This window comes from Malaclemys terrapin, chromosome 1 (assembly GCF_027887155.1).
Source record: "Malaclemys terrapin pileata isolate rMalTer1 chromosome 1, rMalTer1.hap1, whole genome shotgun sequence".
Classification (NCBI taxonomy): Eukaryota; Metazoa; Chordata; order Testudines; family Emydidae; genus Malaclemys; species Malaclemys terrapin.
This window is the reverse complement of record NC_071505.1, coordinates 65,527,660-65,548,366: the sequence shown is the minus strand read 5'-3', so window position 1 is coordinate 65,548,366 and position 20,707 is coordinate 65,527,660. Positions and strand designations below refer to the sequence as shown.

Here is a 20,707-nt window from a genome sequence, read left to right as displayed (position 1 = left end):
TGTTTTTTCATGCCAGACCATTTACTGTTAAAATGCTTTATTATATTTCACCATAGCCCCCTGCCTGCCCACAAAACACACACGCCATGCAGTAATGTCTTTTGTGTTTTGACAGCTAAGTGTCTTCTGTCTGCTATTGTCAAAGAGGAAAAAGCAGATGATGATCACAAATCATTTCCTTCAGAGACAAGTTGAATTAACAAAACATGCTCCTGAATCGCTTTGTACATATTGATGAGACTCAAACAAGAAAAATCTCTCATCAGAAAATATAGCTTTCCCCACAGGTCTACACAGCATCTTATTTCTCTCTCCCTCTGCTCTATTTTATTTCACTTTGCAATCATCTTGCTTCATTCTTTTTGTGAAAGATTCTATGAAGAATCATGGAGCACTAAATGGCATCCTCCTAGTCTCTCATTGTGTGTCATGTGTCACAGCTTCCTGTTAACACCATGATTCCTGAAAGACAGAGTTCATCTCTCCTTAGGAGTGGGGAGAGAAGCTCCAATCATGCAAAGATTTAACTTGATTGCCATGAGTTGATGCATTGAAAGCAATGGAACGAGTGACTCATGGGAGTAACACAAAAAACATGTTCATAAGACTTTGCAGGACTGAGGCAAGACTGATCCTCTTTTCTGAATCTCAGAGAAAAATGCTTCCCTCTTATTTGTTCCATTTGGGGGGACAGAAGGAAAGAGGTGAAAGGTTTTGGTGCCATCCAAACCATTACAGAGACTCTTCATACAATTCAAAGGGGTCCTTTGGATGGCAAGTGGAGTTATAATTATAGACTAGAAAACAGCAAGATCAGCAGCTGCTGTTGCTTGCGTCTGTTCCCTGCTGTAACTGACAGCAGTGAGGGACTTGGCAAAAACAGACTTCCAGAAGTGGAAAGACATTTTAACCCCTGTGCTTGTCAGTCCACTCCTCCAGGGTCTCAGTAGTAAGCAAACCCCCAATAGCCTATGTTCCTAAGGTGAAGAAGGAGCAAAGACACTATTTCATACCTGAAGGCTTCTTCACTGGGGACATTTGAGGAAAAGAAAGGGTCTGGGATTTTCCTTCATGATTGGGCTGCCACATCAGAATAGCAGGTTAGTGTACACAGAATGTGCTTAATGTTTTTTTTTAATTGGACTTAAGCTGTACATTTGAATCCCTCTCTCCACCATAATATAAAACAGGAAATAAAATGATAGAAATTTGATGGTTAATTTTGCACGTAGGCGTTATTTATTTGTATATACTGTAATGTATCTACAATGTTATTAATTGCCATCCTTTTCTACGGTGGTTTCTATTTTAATTGTAATGCTTCCAATCCTGAAGTCTGTATCTGGACAAAACTCCCATTAACTTTGGGAGTAATGTTAATAGAACAACAATATTCTTTTATTTTTAGGCACCAATGCCAAAGGACTTCTGGTTGCCTTAGCAAAAGTACAATAAAATATAAGTCACAGTAACGGAATAAATTCCAGAGAGGTAACCAATACTGAAGGGAAGGAAAAGCAGGATTACAGGTATGGGTCAAATTCTCTGTTGATGTAAATTGGTGCAGCTGCAGTGATATCAATGGAACTGTGCCAATTTATATCAGAAGAGAATTTTGCCCTATATCTGCTAATGAGGTAAATAATAATAAAATATCTATATAAGATATTTTCTAGCACCAATCACCATAGTATCTAGTGCCCAGTATCTGCAAGAGTAAAGCCATGAACCAGGAATATAGATCTTATTTATACCATGTCTTCCCATTGCTATGTATTGTATTTTATATATTAAAAAGTTTAATGGAGACTATGAACATGTTCCCAGAAAACCACACAAGTAGAGCACCAAATCTGTGCTTCTTGTGTTGTGAAACATTTATTTCCATATGAAGCGAAAGAAAATAGATATACTGTGATCATTCACTCTCCACTGGTCTAAAAGCAATTATGCTTAGTTTTACTAATACAAAAATAATGTGATAGTGCTTTTTAGATAATACCCCTGAATTTATTGTGGCACCTGCAGTACAAATCCTCCTGGGGGTACTCATAGTTTCAGTCCTAGCTAGGGCTATAGCTGTGCTATCTTGGCTTTAGGGTGACCAGATGTCCCGATTTTATAGGGACAGTCACGATTTTTGGGTCTTTTTTTTTATATAGGCTCCTATTACCCCCCAGCCCTGTCCCGATTTTTCACACTTGCTGTCTGGTCACCCTACTTGGCTTTCACAAGTCCAATAGAATTTCACTGGAGGTTCCCATTAGAAATATTTGTTGCCCTATTCATACTAGATCTCTTCTCATCATAACCATTTGGTGAAGCCACCTGTTCGGTTGGGAACTAGAATTGAGGCTCCCCATGCTGACCCCCAGGCATTCTGGCATGCAAGACATCACCTCTATCCACTGATCAGCCAGGATGTGAGCCCTTAGTTGCACTTATCAGACTTCAATCGAAAAACAGATGTGGGGGGAAAAATAAGCAATAGCACAGCTATCATTTAGAAGCCAAGGAATAATAACCATATATTCCAGGATTTTACAAGCTGCCAGGCCATTCTTCACACAAATCAGAACTCTCAGGAGAGACCATCGGTCAGAAATGGAATTCGTATGGGTGTCCCTTCCCCCTGTTTACTCCCCCTATGAATAAAAGAAGAAATTAGCAATTTCACAGCTAAATTTTCATGGTTTATTTTTATGCTCAGCATCAGAGGCCTAGCCAAGTTGTACACTATCAGGCAGCCCTTATGGTTTGATAGTTTCTCTTTTAAATTAAAGTAAATAGCCTACAGTGGCATAAAGAAAACATGCAAGACTGGCATTTATGCTAGAGCAATGCTAGTGATTTTATACAATCATTAACTGGAGATTACTGCTATTTCCTTCCTAAAATGCTGAGCAAAGTTCTCCTCTCCATATTTGTAGTTAAAGTACACGTCTCACCAATATCCCTAGGTGCATAAACAACAAAAAGAGCCATATAGCACTTTGACAAAGTCAACAGGAAAACATTTTTACCACTACCAAATATAAGCTAAATTCCTAGCCCTCCACTCAGGCTGCTAGGGTTGCCAATTTTGGCTGGACATATTCCTGGAGGTTTCATCACATGACATAATCTTTAATTAAAGATTAATCTTTAATTCCTGGAGATTCCAGCACAATCCTGGAGAGTTGGGAAACCTACAATGTGCTCTGTGAAGTCCTGAGAAAATAGCTAGGTCTTGGACTGTGACCTAACTTGGGCACTGCACTGTTGGGGTAGAAGAAGGCACCAACAAGACTGTCCTCCCACCAGCCACTCAAATATCAAGGCTGTTAGAAGAGCCCCCAAGGTGATCTCACTTGCTGCAATGACATAAAATAGGAAAGGCAGTCCCTAGATCACATTGGGGTGTATAGATCATACCAGAGCTGGATGAAAATGGGGCAGGGAAATTCATGATTTTGTTCTTCTGTTTTTTCTGTTGAAATTTTGAACAAAAAATTCAACAAAATTGGAAATTTAGAAAAATGTCATGAAATCCTAGTCAGTCACTTGAACCGCAGCTTGGGGCAAGCTGGAAGCTAGTAGAATCTTTGAAGAATAGGTGTTGTATGCTCCAGGTAGCTGACGCTGCCAAGCAGGCGGACAGGAAGATACATCTGTCCTGTCTGGAGCTTCTGGATGGTCTTCAAGAGTAACCCCGTTGCAGTAATCCAATCTGCAGGTCACAAATACACTGCTAACTATAGCTATATATATATATATATATATATGGGTTAAGATACACTCTAAAACACTGTCCATTTCTTGCTTGTTTTTACTTTTCTAGAAACAACCTGCCAAGACAATGACAGTCACTTACTCCAGTAAAGTAGCAAATGCCACCTTCTTTGGATTTCACAGATTACTCCTCAAGTGGAAAGGCAGCATCTACAAATTGCTGTACAGGGAATTTATTGCCTTTGCTAGTCTTTACACAGCAATAAGTGTATTGTACAGGTACATCTGTTTCCATGTGACATATTCATGTCTCCTTCTTAATCAGAATCAAATGCTATGTAAAAGGCACAGTCTCACTTCAGATTCTTTGGCTGATGACTGATTTTGTACTAAATAACATGACCTTTTGCTTAGACCTTTTTAATGTAATTTATATCTCACATGATTTTTGGACTGTTAAATTACTGTTTAACCAGCATCTTCAAGTGATTCTAATTTCAGCCGCATGCTAGCTGATGATTGTTGTGTATATGTCATCTTCCAAAAATGTTATGCCTTATAAACATCGGCAGGACTCCTATGTCATTACACGGTTTTTGCCACTCTAACTCTGCACTGACTAAATGACCTGTTTTGAACTGCGAAGTCTAGACATTGTCATACTTATGCGTCTATGTCAGCACCAGTTAATAGATGGCAATTTAATAGGAAATGCTGAAAGGTGATTATTTTATGGTCCAGTTATGTAGCCCTTTCTCAGGAAATGGAAAGTTGAGGTTTGCCTGAGTAAGGACTGCAATAAGAGCCCATAGTTTTGAAGAGCCCAATCTCGCAAGGTGCCAAGCATCTACTCAGTAGAAATTGGAGGCACTCAAGTTGGGATCCATTAAGAGACCTAGGTATTGCAATGCTGAGAGCCACGGCAACTTACTTTTAGGCACCTAGACAATCCAGGAGCACCACTCTGATCCACAAAGCCGAGTTAGGCGACCAGGATCCCTATACAATAAATGGAGAGAGATAGGTGCTTAAGAATGTGATCCACAAAAGCTCACGCACTAGGCCAGGAGCCGCCTGAGTTAGCCAATGGGAAATGCTGATAAAAGGGGGGGGTGCTAAGTCCTGCCCATCCCCTCAAGGTAGGAACCTAAGTCTGGGCTGCAGGGAAGTGCCTATTTTTGCTTAGCGATTCACAAATGGGCATCTTCCCCCTGCAGTCAGACAGCTTAGGTGCCTAACTTAAGACATTTCTTAAGGCACCTGCTTCGCTCTACACAAAACAGCTGAAGAAGGAGTTGGTGATGCTGCTGCATCCCTGAGTGACATAGTAATGCCATCCTAATCTCAGGCATAGACAGCTTCTCCCGTCGTCATACCTCTCTGGGAGGTGGAGTACCTACACCGACAGGAGACGCTCTCCCTACCTCACAGGAGAGTCTCAACAGTAGCACCTTGCAGGATCAGTGTGTAAGTCAGGGTGAAATTTATCCCAGTGCAAAAGGCCAGCACAAGACCTATGTGACACTTAAGTCCCAATTAATTCCTCAAGTGTGACTTAAGTGGGGTGTATGTAGGGTCTCCAGATGAAAGGAAGAAAATATTGGGAAACCGGGGGAGGGGAAAAAAAAAAAAAAGCCGAGTGCTGCCGGCAGAGTGAAATATCAGGACAAATTACGTCCCAACCAGAGATCAGTCGGGACGCAGGACAAACAGCTAAAAATCGGGACGGTCCCGATTTTATCGGGACGTCTGGTCATCCTAGGTGTATGTCTCATGCTAGTCCTCTGCCCATGGTAAATCTCACCTTGGTGAAGACAAAATTTCTTAATGGAATGAAGACTTTCACTGATAAAATAAGTGGGATGACTTCAAATTATTTTTCAGTCCCTCTTTAGAACTAGAATTGGAGCTCAACATTTTTTTTTCCATGTAAAACAAGTTATTTGGACTTACTTTGTCTATATGGGCAATCACTAATCTTCCAAGATATACAGACATACAGCACGGTATAGCTGGTAGCAAGACTAAATCATTGGCATGTAAAGAAACAACAACAAAAACCTTTCATTTAAAAAAAAATCTATTCTTACTTTAAAACTGTACATAAAAACTCTCCTCTTTATTCAGTGTACACTGTGGAAAGCATTCTATATGAACAGCAGATTTTATTTTACAAATGTAAAACAACCCCAGATATTTGCCATGTATATCTTTTATATGGGATAAGATAACTGTAAGATTTTATATATAAATAAAATAATTGCTTATGTTTAAGAATGTTGTATTTCATTAGCTATCATTCTACACTGTGCTCCATTCTTTTTTCTGCCATACGGCTTACAGTTGCCTTAGTTTAAATATATTTGATTTTTTGTGCCTTTTAACTTATGGCCAAGACAAATTTCTTAGTAGTAAATGAGATATACCCCCTGATGTGGAAAGAGTAGAGTTTTCACAAAACAGCAAGTACAGATTAGGGCCCCTTTCCAGTTTCAGAAGATCTGACCAGATCACTTTTATTAAGTAGTCCAGTTGAAAAATGGGACAAAAATACAATTGCTGAAGTAGTTTGCACCAAGACCATTGATTTGTGTTAGGTGGCCTGCTACAGGTGAATAGCACAAGTGGTTTTTGTCACTTCAGTAATGAGAAATATTTTATGACTAGCGAATAATATTCCTCCACCTGTCAGCTCCCTTATTACATGCTACAAATATTAACACCGTAAATGTTCATCAATTTAACTCCTTAAATATTCATCTGTGCACATTAGCCAAGATCACTCCTAGTTTCAGTTATCTGGTTATTTATACTTAATTGTCTTCACTTTATATCCGAGGTGTGCAGCGATATTACAAAGGGATATATACATTTTATTTTTGCTACAGATTTTTTCTTACAGGAAACCAAAAACGGTTCTTTGAAAAATTATCAATTTACTGTGACAAATATGCTGAACAAATCCCAGTCACCTTTGTGCTTGGTAAGTACAGCGTACCTATGGAAAGAATCCACAAAGCTGCCTCCATTAGGATGTCACAAATGGCAATGCATGGAAGTATTTCAGAGCTGAAAGGCATGTTGGAAATCTGTCTCACAATAAAACCACTGCCATCCATTAAGGTTGCCTTAAAGTCAATTTGCTTTTGTCAAGTCAACACCGCATATGCTTGAATTATTACTTCACTATTGGAAGATTTAAGTTTTTATTCACTAACTGTGTTTGTTTAAATAACTATCTGAGCCTGATCCTGTGAAGTGAGTACCCTTCACTCCCATTTCAGTGAATGGGCGTTGTGAGTGCTCAACATCTTGCATGAGGCACTTAGAACCTTGCAGGATTCGGCCTTTGGAATGTAATAGCTACTTAATAATTGGCTTTAACTGTATCATATTGTGCATATTTTATAACAATTATTCTGGCAAATGAAGTTACCTTACAGCCTAAATAACATCCTACAGAATGAACTAAAACTCAACATTAGAGGATCTGAGTGTATGTCAGTTTTGCAGCAAGAACAGTGATGTTGATATACTTTTTTAACACGCAGGATTCTACGTTACTTTGGTGGTGAACCGCTGGTGGAACCAGTTTGTGAATCTGCCGTGGCCAGACAGACTTATGTTCTTGATCTCTAGCAGCATTCAGGGAAGAGATGAATACGGGCGCTTACTTAGGAGAACTCTAATGCGTTATGTGAATTTAACTTCCCTGATCATCTTCCGCTCAGTGAGCACAGCTGTATACAAAAGATTTCCAACCATGGACCATGTGGTAGAAGCAGGTATTGTCAATTTCCTTTCCCCAATAAGCTCTGCCCTTTTGACTACAGATGGGGATGTTGGAGAGCTGCCTTGTATTTTCTTCTCTTTAACCCCTTATCCCTGTCAGACCGCCCCATGTCAAAGCCACCCACTGTCAGAGAAGGATTAGATAAAATGCTCTTAAGAGTCCACCATTGCTAAATTCTTTATCTAGGTCCATTTTAGAACAAGATGAGGCCCTTATGACTGAGCATGCTACATCTCCTCTGCACTCAGCCTTTTTCAGCCAGGGGAGTGAGAGGATGACAGAGTGAATTTAAAAAAAAAATTTTTTTACAAAAATTTTAAAAAGATTTTTTAATTTAAATTAAATATGAGTTTATTTTTAAAACAACCGAATTTACAATTAAATTTGAAATTCTTACAACCTATGTTAAGGCCTAAACTTACTATAATCTAATAAAATTATTTAAATTCAGTTAAATGAATAATATTAAATATTACATGCTTGCTGCCAAAGTTTCAAAGAAAGTCAAACCACTGAAGTGGTGGAAGTCACTGGTGGAAGCACCTGGAATCAGAGTTTGTTGAACTGCTAAAGCTTTTGATATCTTCATTTCAGTTTATTCAACTAGTACAGTTGATTAACTAGTTCATTCAACATTAAGGAACCAGTTGGGAGTCAAAATAACAGGAAAGCTTGATTTTCTCTTCCAATCTATGACTAAAAATGAGGTGTGAGAGGAGGAGATCTACTAGTTCTAAAATCTTGAAGGACATGGTGACCATAAAAAATCAGTTAATGTCACTGAATTAGTTAGTTTTAAATGCAAAATATGTTTTGTTAAACTTTTTTTCCCTTATGTATCCAGCACATTTAAGGCAGTTTTATTTAACTAACCCAATTTTTTTTAATTCTAATATCCATCCAAATAGAGATTGACACAAATCATGAGTAAACAATCATCATCCAGTAAATAAAAAATGCACCATTCACCATTTTCTAACATAATAAAAAAATTAATAAATAAATGTGTACAGATATAGTGTATTCTCCTCTTTAGCAAAAAGAAGTACCACATTTGCTGTAAATGCTATATTTAATTGCAAATCAACACAATGTAATGGTTACCAAACAGTGAGAATTAACCCTTCTTTAGGAAAATAACTAAAAATTCCAAACACTAAACAAGATTAAAATCATGGTTTAAACCATGATTTTAGTCTGTTTGATTTAAATCAATCCACCCTGGAAGCTGAGTTTGGGAATGGTACCTGGATCTGTTGCCTGGTAGCATACAACATCATTTATAAGCAAACAGGCCAGACCAATAGGTATTGTCATTTTTTGAGTGGTGCACGGAATAATGAGATGGCATCTTTTATCCCTTCTCTTAGGAAATGCCCTTTTCTAATGTTCTGGTGACTTAGTTCCCATGACCACCACTACACCTCATAAGAAATGGGTTCCCCCCCCCCCCCCCACCCCTAAGAACATGTATTATCCCAATGTCTACCAAGGAGCATACACATGCTTCAAGGCAGAAGCTGGTCACTAGCTAAGCCAAAATAAATTCCTTTTCCAACCTCCCTGCTGCACAGTTAAGTACCTGGTGTGGTCTTATACCTTCTTCTGAAGTATTTGGAATTGGCTGTTGTCAGAGACAGGATACCAGACTAGATGATGATTGGTCTATTCTGACAGGGCAACTCCTGTGTTCTTTCTATGGTGTCTTGTAAACTGTATTATTTTGGGAAACAGCAGTAAGTTACTGATGTTATGCTATGTTAAAATATGCTGTTTATATACACATGAGAGTTTTAGAATATTTAAGAAAAAACTCCCAGATGATTACATCTTTCTTATTGACAGAGCCAGTTCAGGTTGATGTCTTCCTTTTTCCAAAATTATGTTGAATTTTGAAATCCTTTTCCTAGCATTTTTCAACAGCAAGTTGTTTACCTGAGCCTGAGAGGTCAGTGAAGCTTTTGTCATTCCTCCTAGCCAACTACTCTTAATACACACAGGAAAATTACAGCAATTCCTGCAAGCTAACCCACCTCTGCCTCTCTTTGCTAAAGACAGCATGTTCTTAAAGATACAGTGTATGAGAACTGTACGTACATTGCTGTAGATTGGTGTTTCTTAACAGGTGGAGAAAATATTCTGCCATAGTGTCCCTGAACAAGTCATGACAATATAATCAACATGATACATCTGAATATATCTTGTCCCACAAATATTTCGCAGCTACAGTACTGAACACTTGAGGTGAGATTCTGCTAATCTTTCTCATGTTGAGTAAAATACAATACTCCATAATTAGTCCCATTCACAGTTAGCTATGGCTTTATGGAACAGAGTACTTGTTGATCCTGCATTCAGTATAATCAATGGTGGCAGAATCTAACCCTTAAAGAGCATCAGTAATTACGGAAGCCACTTGTGCCATTTTTTCACCTCGCTGTCAAACTGAAAATTGTTAAAGCAAAAATATTGCTACACTTTTGCTTTTTCTGCAAGCATATTTCATAAATTCATAGATTAGATTTTAAGGCCAGAAGGGACCATTATGATCATCTACTCTGACCTCCTACATAACACAGGCCATAGAATCTCATCCAGTGATTCCTGCCTCAAGCCCATAACTTCTCGCGTACCTTTTAGAAAGATCTAAAGACTGCAAGTGATGGAGAATCCTCCATGTTCCTAAGTAAATTGTTCCAATGCTTAGTCACCCTCACTGATAAAAATTTGCATCTTATTTCTAGTCTGAATTTGTCTGAGTTCAGCTTCCAGACATTGGCTCACATTATGCCTTTTTCTGCTCGAGTAAAGAGCCAAAGAAATCCCTTCCCCACCGAGGTGCTTGTAGAGTACAAGTAAGTCACCTCTTAACTGCTCTTGGATAAATTACATAGACTAAGCTTCTTAAATCTCTCACAGTAAGGTGAATTTTCCAAATCTCAAATCATTCTTGTAGCTCTTTGTTGAACTCTTTCCAATTTTTCAAGATCCTTTTTGAATTGTGGACGCAGTATTCCAGTAATGGTTTCACTAATGCCACAGACATAGGTAATACGCCCATCCTCCTCCTAGTTGATATTCCCCTGCTTATGTATCCAAGAATCGTGTTTTCTCTCTTAGCTACAGCATCACCCTGGGAACTCATGTTCAGTCAGCTACCATGACCCTCATGTCCTTTTCCATGTTACTGCATTTCAGAATACTGTATCCCAACTTGTAAGATCTACAGTCTTTGTTCCTATATGTCTGACCTTGCATTTCAGTGTGTTAAAATGCATGTTGTTCAAATGAGGGCACCTCAACAAGTGATCTAGATCACTCTGTATAACTTACCTGTACCCACCATTATTTACCAGCTTTGATTTTTTATTTTCTTCCAAAGCATTGATAAAGATATTGAATAGTTTTGGACCAAAACCAGACCCAACTATAAACATCCCCATTGAATGATAATTCCCCTTTACAATACTTTTTGACATATATCAGTTAGGTAGTTTTTAAATCCATTTAATATGGGCTACAACGATTTTGTATGGATTTTGCTCATGGGTGGTGCATCACGGAGGCTGGGGGAGGTTAAGCCTCCCCAAACCTCCACTAATGCTTCCTGCCATGGCCCCCGACTGGGCCGCAGTGGGACTCAGGGCTCCTCTGACCAACCAGGGCTTGGGGTGGCTCAGGCGAACGAACCAGGGGCGGCTCAGGTGGGCAGGCCAGGGCTCAGATGGGCCTCCTCCAGCCGTGGTGGGGGACTCAGGGCTCCTTTGGCCCCAGTGGACGAGAGCAGGGGGAGGGGAGGAGAGGGGTGGAGTGGGAGTGGGCTTTGGGCAGAAGGAGCAGGGCAAGAGGATAGCCTCCCCTCCCCCGAATGGGGGGTTCACGCACCACCCATGATTTTCCTAATTTTTCAACAGCCTGTCACACAAGACTAAGTCAAATGCCTTATGGAAGTCTATGATATCAATACAGTTACCTTTATCCACCAAACTTTTCTTCTCAAAAAAATTACATTGTTTATTTGAAAAAACCTATTTTCCATAATACCATGTTGATTGCTATCATCCTTTAATTCTTTACTGATTGCATCACATACACCTTTCCATGCTTTTACCCAGAATTGCTATTGATGCCAACACTGTACTTCAAAAATACAGGCCAGACCTCAGACGTCCCAGTCTTGAATTGAGCCTCTGGGGCAAGTCTCTTCTCCTCCCCATCCTTCCGAGGGCCTCTGAGGGTATGTCTACACACAACTAGACACCCAGGGCAGGCCCATGCCAGCCGACTCAGGCTCATGGGGCTCGGGCCGTGGGGCTGTTTCATTGCTGTGTAGACTTCTGGGCATGGTCTGGAGCCCGGGCTCTCCAGCTCTGGGTACTGCAGAGAACGCAGGGCACGCTAGGCCAGGCAGCCGCTGCAGCTCCTATTCATGTTCCACGTGGGTGCCAGGAGCTGAGTCAGAGGCTGCAGTTGTTGGCCTCTGCCTGCAGCAGCACTGTACACTGCCGGGGGTGGGGGCTGCACGAATGGTATGGCCTGGAGGAAGGCAGCAGCAGAAGGGGGCTTCACTGCAGCCAGCAGGGGCACTATTTCAGATTTCAATGGGAGGGGCAGTTGTCAGAGGGGGTCCAGAGACAAAGGGGCAACTGGGCTAAATTTGAGTGGCGTTGTGACTCCGTGCACCAGGTCAAGTTGCCAACCGGTTGGAGCGCCACTCCATCCTGGATTTCAGGTGCCAGAGTGACACTCCAGACCACTCCAGCGGCACTACTTCCCTGGTTGAAATATGGGATAAAAGGTGTCCCATACTGATTTAGTAGTAGGGGAAGGCAATTTTTTATTTAAATAAGGGATATCCCTTATAATACGGAACTACTGGTAACCCTAATATCAGCTTAACTGGCCTATAGTTACCTGGGTCATCCTGTTTACTCTTTAAAATATTGGCACAACATTAGTTTTTTTCCAGTCTTCTGGAACTGTCCCAATGTTCCAAGATTTGCTAAAAATCAGTATTAATGGTTCATGAACTCCTCAGCCAATTCTTTTAATACTCTTGGGTGCAAGTTACCTAGTCCTGCCAATTTACAAATGTTTATCTTTAACAGTTGCTGTTTTACACCCTCCCTAGTTATTGATTGAACAGAAAGTATTTCCTTTATCACTGTAATGAAAATAACTAGTTCGGGACTACTTGGAGGCTTGTTTCACCATAACCTTCATCAATGATTAAACATGCTCATACTGTAGCAATCCAGTGCATTCAGTGATAAGGACAATGCTCCCTGCCATTAATGTCCCTCAGGCAAACGGTTTAATCATTAATGGATATAAGCATAAATATCTTAACTTTAAAAATAATGGCTGTGGCACATAATAGTCTAGTCTTCAGTGGTCTGTAACACTTTGGTCTAATTGCGGTTGCTGGGTTTCGTGTGTGTGTGCTGGGTGATGTAGGTAGCCTGTGATATCCAGGATGTCAGACTAGATCAGGGGTGAGCAAACTTTTTGGCCCGAGGGCCACATCGGCATTGCGAAACTGTATCGAGCGCCAGGTAGGGAAGGCTGTGCCCGAAGAGCCTCACCCCTGCTCCCTATCTGCCCCCTCCCACTTCCCGCCCCCTGACTGCCCCTGTCAGAACCTCCGACCCATCCAACCCCCCCCTGCTCCTTGTCCCCTGTCCGCCTCCTCCTGGGACTCCCGCCTAACCGCCCCCAGGACCCCATCCCCTATTCAAGCCCCCCTTCTCCCTGTCCCCTGACTGCCCCCAGGGACCCCCAGCCCCTTATCCAACCTCTCGCCCCCTTACCATGCTGCTCAGAGCAGCAGAAGCTCGCAGCCCCACCGCAGCCAGCCACACTACCCACGCTGCCCGGCAGGAGCGGCAGGCCAGACAAGGCTGCGGGGGAGGGGGGACAGCATGGGAGAGGCCGGGAGCTAGCTTTCCCAGCCGGGAGCTCAGAGGCCGGGCAGGATGGTCCCGCGGGCCGTTGTTTGCCCATCTCTGGACTAGATGATCATACTGTTCCCTTCTGGCCTTAAACTCTATGGGTCTGTGTGTTAGTCTCTATCCCTACTGACTGAAACATCTTTTTCATTATCTTGTAGCGGCAAGCAGGGCCAGCAGAAAATCAAAAGCTCTATAAAACGTTACAGCAGGTGCCATAAGATTTTTTTGGCTACCGCTGCTTTTTTATTATTATGATCACTAAAGCTGGCAGCAGAACTGCACAGACACTTTTTAAAAGTCTCGCTGTATTCTGTTGTTAACTGGCAGAACATTTCAAAAGTGCTGCATCTTTCTGTTGAACTCTCACTTTGTTGACTCACTTGAGGATATCGGATACTTTTCCTTTTTACTCATCAAAATCAGTAGCACGTGTTCTAGACACCTTTTCAATACATAGCTGTAATATTGTTCTTTGCGTTTTATTACAGTAACTGTAAAAGAAATTTAATGTGCAGTTATGCCCAGCAAAACACTACTTTAAAATGTCATGTTCTTATTCAACACAGCTACTCCTATCTTATCATCTTACTTTACATACATAACTAAGTTTTTAGTATCTCATTTCTTTTTATTCTGTGTTGATTCATGTACCATTAGGAAAATTGGAAATGAAGGTCTGATTGCAAAATCTGTATTACTAGTGAGAGTCAATAAAAAAATATAGCTTGATTTTCAAATTCCAGATTGAATTTGCAGCATTTAAAGTCTGAAAAACCATCATTTTGATTTCAACTGAGAAGATTTTATATGGAAATCACTGAGAAACAATAAACCTCATGATTGCATATTTAACCAGTCACTCCTTCAAATATCTCTGCATTTTAAGATTGCCAAAATACCGATTATATTTATAAGTTTACCCAAAATACTGTAACCACATGACTTTTATAGACTAGGGCACAGCTCTTTGCTATCTCCTGTATTGCCAGGTTACCAAATGCCTGTCCTGTTAGTGATTGTCTTAGGGTATGTCTACACTACGAAATTAGTTCGAATTTATAGAAGCCGGTTTTATTGAAATCGGTTGTATACAGCCGATTGTGTATGTCCACACAATAAAATGCTCTAGGTGCTCTAGTCGGCAGACCGCGTCCACAGTACGAGGCTAGCGTCGACTTCCGGAGCATTGCACTATGGGTAGCTATCCCACAGCTATCCCACAGTTCCCGCAGTCTCCGCCGCCCCTTGGAATTCTGGGTTGAGATCCCAATGCCCGGATGATGCAAAACAGTGTCGCGGGCGGTTCTGGGTACATGTCGTCAGGCCCCTCCCTCCCCCGTCACAGCAACGGCAGACAATAGATTCGCGCCTTTTTATCTGGGTTAGTTACCTGGGTTACCTGTGCAGACAACATGGAGCCCGCTCAGCACAGCTGAGCTCACCGTCACCATATATCCTCTTGGTGCCGGCAGACGTGGGACTGCATTGCTACACAGCAGCAGCTGCTAACTGCCTTTTGGCGGTAGACGGTGCAGTAGACTGGTAGCCTTCATCGGCGATCTGGGTGCTGGCAGCCGTGGGGCTTGCCTTTTGGCAGTAAATGGTGTATTATGACTGTTAGCCGGCCTATTACAAGTCGGGTCATCGCACATTAGCAGAGTCTTCCCTGAGCAGCAGCTCGTGCAATAGGCCTGAAGACCATCGTCATACACCACCCCGTATTTGCTGCCAAGCACCCAGAAAGATGCCGAGGGCTATCAGTCACGCTGCACCGTCGTCTTAAGATGTAAAAAATAGATTTTCTCTGTATTCATTTGCTTCCCCCTCCCTCCGTCAAATCAACGGCCTGCTAAACCCAGGGTTTTCAGTTTAATCTTTGGGGGGGACCAGTCTGTGACAGTTGTTTGTGTCTCTCCCTGATGCACAGCCACCGTTCTTTATTTTAATTCCCTGTGCCTGTACGCCATGTCGTCACTCGGCCCCCCTCCCTCCTTCCCCTAGGCCGTCAGATACTACGTTTGCGCCACAGCTCGAGCCGTGAAGCGGTTCACGCCTTTTCTTTGAATTCTGGGTTGAGATCCCAATGCCCGGATGATGCAAAACAGTGTCGCGGGCGGTTCTGGGTACATGTCGTCAGGCCCCTCCCTCCCCCGTCACAGCAACGGCAGACAATAGATTCGCGCCTTTTTACCTGGGTTACCTGGGTTACCTGTGCAGACAACATGGAGCCCGCTCAGCACAGCTGAGCTCACCGTCACCATATGTCCTCTGGGTGCCGGCAGACGTGGGACTGCATTGCTACACAGCAGCAGCTGCTAACTGCCTTTTGGCAGTAGACGGTGTAGCATGAGTGATAGCCGTGGGGCTGGCAGCCGTAGGGCTGCATTGCACCAGCCCCTTCCAGGCGATGGTATATTATGACTGGTACCCGTCGTCGTCGTACTGGAGTGGCTGTCAATCATGGCCACCTGGGCAGACATGCTACTGTCTCGATGATGACGGTTACCAGTCATAATGTACTATTTTCTGCCAATTGCCCAATATTGTCTGCTAAGCACCCAGAAGAGGCCGAGGGCGATGCTGGGTGCTGGCGGACGTGGGGCTGGCAGACATGGGGCTGCATTGCTACACAGCAGCAGCCCCTTGCCTTTTGGCAGATGATGGTATATTATGATTGGTACCCATCATCATCATACTGGTATGGCTGTCACTCATGCTGCAGCGTCGGCTGCCACCTTAAGATGTAAAAAATAGATTTATTCTGTGTTCATTTGCTTCCCCTTCCTCCGTGAAATCAACGGCCTGCTAAGCCCAGGGTTTCCAGTTTAATCTTTGGGGGGACCATTCTGTGTGACAGTTGTTTGTGTTTCTCCCTGTTCCTGTACCTGTACGCCATGTCGTCACTTGGCCCTCCCTCCCTCCCTCCCTCCCTCCCGCCCTCCTTCTCCTGGTCCATCAGATACTACTTTCGCGCCTTTTTTCTGACCAGGCGCCATAGCTAGCACTGGGATCATGGAGCCCGCTCAGATCACCGCGGCAATTATGAGCACTATGAACACCACGCGCATTGTCCTGGAGTATATGCAGAGCCAGAACATGCCAAGGCGAAACCCGGACCAGGCGAGGAGGCGATTGCAGCACGGCGACGAGAGTGATGAGGAAATTGACATGGCCATAGACCTCTCACAAGGCACAGGCCCCAGCAATGTGGAAATCATGGTGTCACTGGGGCAGGTTGATACCGTGGAACGCCGATTCTGGGCCCGGGAAACAAGCACAGACTGGTGGGATCGCATCGTGCTGCAGGTATGGGACGATTCCCAGTGGCTGCGAAACTTTCGCATGCGTAAGGGCACTTTCATGGAACTTTGTGACTTGCTTTCCCCTGCCCTGAAGCGCCAGAATACCAAGATGAGAGCAGCCCTCACAGTTGAGAAGCGAGTGGCGATAGCCCTGTGGAAGCTTGCAACGCCAGACAGCTACCGGTCAGTCGGGAATCAATTTGGAGTGGGCAAATCTACGGTGGGGGCTGCTGTGATCCAATTTGCCAGGGCAATGAAAGACCTGGTGATAGCAAGGGTAGTGACTCTGGGCAACGTGCAGTCAATAGTGGATGGTTTTGCTGAAATGGGATTCCCAAACTGTGGCGGGGCCATAGACGGAACCCATATCCCTATCTTGTCACCGGAGCACCAAGCCACCGACTACGTAAACCGCAAGGGGTACTTTTCAATGCTGCTGCAAGCCCTGGTGGATCACAAGGGACGTTTCACCAACATCAACGTGGGATGGCCGGGAAAGGTACATGATGCTCGCGTCTTCAGGAACTCTGCTCTGTTTCGAAAGCTGGAGGAAGGGACTTTCTTCCCGGACCAGAAAGTGACCATTGGGGATGTTGAAATGCCTATCGTGATCCTTGGGGACCCAGCCTACCCCTTAATGCCATGGCTCATGAAGCCGTACACAGGCAGCCTGGACAGGAGTCAGGACCTGTTCAACTACAGGCTGAGCAAGTGCCGAATGGTGGTGGAATGTGCATTTGGACGTTTAAAAGCGCGCTGGCGCAGCTTACTGACTCGCTCAGACCTCAGCTAAAAGAATATCCCTATTGTTATTGCTGCTTGCTGTGCGCTCCACAATATCTGTGAGAGTAAGGGGGAGACCTTTATGGCGGGGTGGGAGGTTGAGGCAACTCGCCTGGCCGCTGATTACGCGCAGCCAGACACCAGGGCGGTTAGAGGAGCACAGCAGGGCGCGGTGCGCATCAGAGAAGCTTTGAAAACGAGTTTTGTGACTGGCCAGGCTACTGTGTGAAACTTCTGTTTGTTTCTCCTTGATGAACCCTCCAACCCCCCCCCCCGACCCGGTTCACTCTACTTCCCTGTAAACCAACCACCCCACCCCACCCTCCCCTCCCCCTTGCAGAGGCAATAAAGTCATTGTTTTTTCACATTCATGCATTCTTTATTAGTTCCTTACAGAGGTAGGGGGATAATTGCCAAGGTAGCCTGGGATGGGTGGGGGAGGAGGGATGGAAAAGGACACACTGCATTTTAAAACTTTAACTCTTATTGAAGCCCAGCCTTCTGATGCTTGGGCGATCATCTGGGGTGGAGTGACTGGGTGGACGGAGGCCCCCCCACCGTGTTCTTGGGCGTCTGGGTGAAGAGGCTATGGAACTTGGGGAGGAGGGCTGTTGGTTACACAGGGGCTGTAGTGGCGGTCTCTGCTCCTGCTGCCTTTCCTGCAACTCAACCATACGCTCGAGCATATCACTTTGATGCTCCAGCAGACGGAGCATTGCCTCTTGCCGTCTGTCTGCAAGCTGACGCCACCTATCGTCTTCAGCCCGCCACCTCTCCTCTCGTTCATGTTGGGCTTTTCTCATCTCCGACATTGACTGCCTCCACGCATTCTGCTGTGCTCTATCAGCCTGGGCGGACATCTGCAGCTCCGTGAACATCTCGTCCCTCGTCTTACGTTTTCTCTTTCTAATGTTCACGAGCCTCTGCGAAGGAGAAACATTTGCAGCTGGTGGAGGAGAAGGGAGAGGTGGTTAAAAAGGACACATTTTAGGGAACAATGGGTACACTCTTTCATTACAAGGTCGCATATTTCGGCTTGCAGGCAGCCATCGTAGGCCACAGTGTTTTGGCTTTTTTAACCTTCTTAACATGCGGGAAAGGTTGCAAACAGCAGCGCATTTCCCATATCAAGGATGAATTGGGTTGTCCATTTAAAATGGGGTTTCAATGTAAAAGGAGGGGGCTGCGGTTTCCCGGTTAACATGCGGCACAAACACAAGTAAACCACCCCCCCACACACACACACACACGATTCTCTGGGATGATCACTTCACCCCTCCCCCCCACCGCGTGGTTAACAGCGGGGAACATTTCTGGTCAGAAGAGCAGGAACGGGCGCCTCTGAATGTCCCCCTTAATAAAATCACCCCATTTCAACCAGGAGAGCTTTCTGGAGATGTCCCTGGAGGATTTCCACCCCATCCCCATACACGTTAACAGACTTGCTTGCTTTTTTTTTGTAATGTTTACAAATATTTACAAAGTTACACTCACCAGAGGTCTCCTGTGTGCCCTGAGGGTCTTGGGTGAGTTCGGGGGTTACTGGTTCCAGGTCCAGGGTCACAAACATATCCTGGCTGTTGGGGAAACCGGTTTCTCCGCTTCCTTGCTGCTGTGAGCTACCTACAGTACCTCCATCGTCATCTTCCTCGTTCCCCGAACCGTCTTCCCTGTGTGTTTCTCCAGTGAGAGAGTCATAGCACACGGTTGGGGTAGTGGTGGCTGCACCCCCTAGGATCGCATGCAGCTCCGCGTAGTAGCGGCAAGTTTGCGGCTCTGCCCCGGACCTTCCGTTTGCTTCTCTGGCTTTGTGGTAGGCTTGCCTTAGCTCCTTAATTTTCACGCGGCACTGCTGTGTGTCCCTGTTATGGCCTCGGTCCTTCATGGCCTTGGAGATCTTTTCTAATACTTTTCCATTTCTTTTACTGCTACGGAGTTCAGCTATCACTGCTTCATCTCCCCATATGGCGAGCAGATCTCGTACCTCCCGTTCGGTCCATGCTGGAGCTCTTTTGCGATCCTGGGAGGACTCCATGACGGTTACCTGTGCTGATGAGCTCTGCGTGGTCACCTGTGCTCTCCACGCTGGGCAAACAGGAAATGAAATTCAAACCTTCGCGGGTCTTTTCCTGTCTACCTGGTCAGTGCATCTGAGTTGAGAGCGCTGTCCAGAGCGGTCACAATGAAGCACTGTGGGATAGCTCCCGGAGGCCAATAACATCGAATTCCGTCCACACTACCCCAATTCCGACCCGCAAAGGCCGGTTTTATCGCTAATCCCCTCGTCGGAGGTGGTGTAAAGAAACCGGTTTAAAGGGCCCTTTAATTCGAAAGAAAGGGCCTCGTTGTGTGGACGTGTCCAGGCTTAATTCGGTTTAACGCTGCTAAAGTCGACCTAAACCCGTAGTGTAGACCAGGCCTTAGAGTCTGGGTCAGCACAACAAAAGAGAGTTTACAAAAGGCTCTCATGTTTGAGCACAAATTATCCTCCCAGCATAGAGCTTTATATCAGGCGTCCTGATTTAACCCAAATTGACACAAACATGGCAAAAGTATCTGGCAGCATCCCTTCCATACATCTTCATGAGCAGTAAACTCAAACAAACAAACAATACAACCCAAACTGAGCAGCTCCAATGTTACCCCAGCCACCTTGTTTAAAGTGTTCATCCTACATAATCCCATTTTTACCTAATTAGCTTCCACATGGAGTACCTCCTTAAATTGACTCTGAAGCCTGGCTGGGAATTAACCCCCCTTCCACCTCCTCCCAGGGACACAGAAAAATCTGTTCACCCTGTTACAAAAATATAGTGACACATTAACCCTGGGATACCTTAAACTGTGCAGTTATCTTGTGCACACGGAGAATGTGCTAATAATCAGTTCAAGCCACTTCATCTCTCTGCCTCTGTTTCCCCCTCTATCCTTGTCTGTCTGTCTATTTAGGCCCCAATCCTGCAAACACTTAAGCACGTGCTTAACTTGACTCCCAGAAGTAAAGTTAAGCATGTGTGTGTAATTGTTTGTAAGATTGGCGTCTATGTGTTTGTACAGTCACTAGCATAATAGAGCCCCAGATAGCAGTTGGGACCTCTAAGCATTACCATCACACAAATATTTAAAATAACAACCACCTTTTTTGGTTACTTAGTAAGACTATTTTA

General features: G+C 44.1%; 1 protein-coding gene across 1 annotated transcript in view; it reads left to right on the top strand.

Annotated features, from left to right (window-relative positions):
* The first annotated feature begins 911 nt into the window (after positions 1 to 911).
* The window catches only part of BEST3 (bestrophin 3), a 39,468-nt gene continuing 19,672 nt past the window's right edge, over positions 912 to 20,707 (top strand). Inside the window, exons 1-4 of the mRNA XM_054026308.1 lie at positions 912 to 1,100; positions 3,821 to 3,990; positions 6,600 to 6,694; positions 7,263 to 7,496. Of these exons, the coding sequence (XP_053882283.1) occupies positions 3,839 to 3,990; positions 6,600 to 6,694; positions 7,263 to 7,496 (481 nt within the window). The 5' untranslated portion in view covers positions 912 to 1,100; positions 3,821 to 3,838. The remainder of the gene's footprint in view (positions 1,101 to 3,820; positions 3,991 to 6,599; positions 6,695 to 7,262; positions 7,497 to 20,707) is intronic.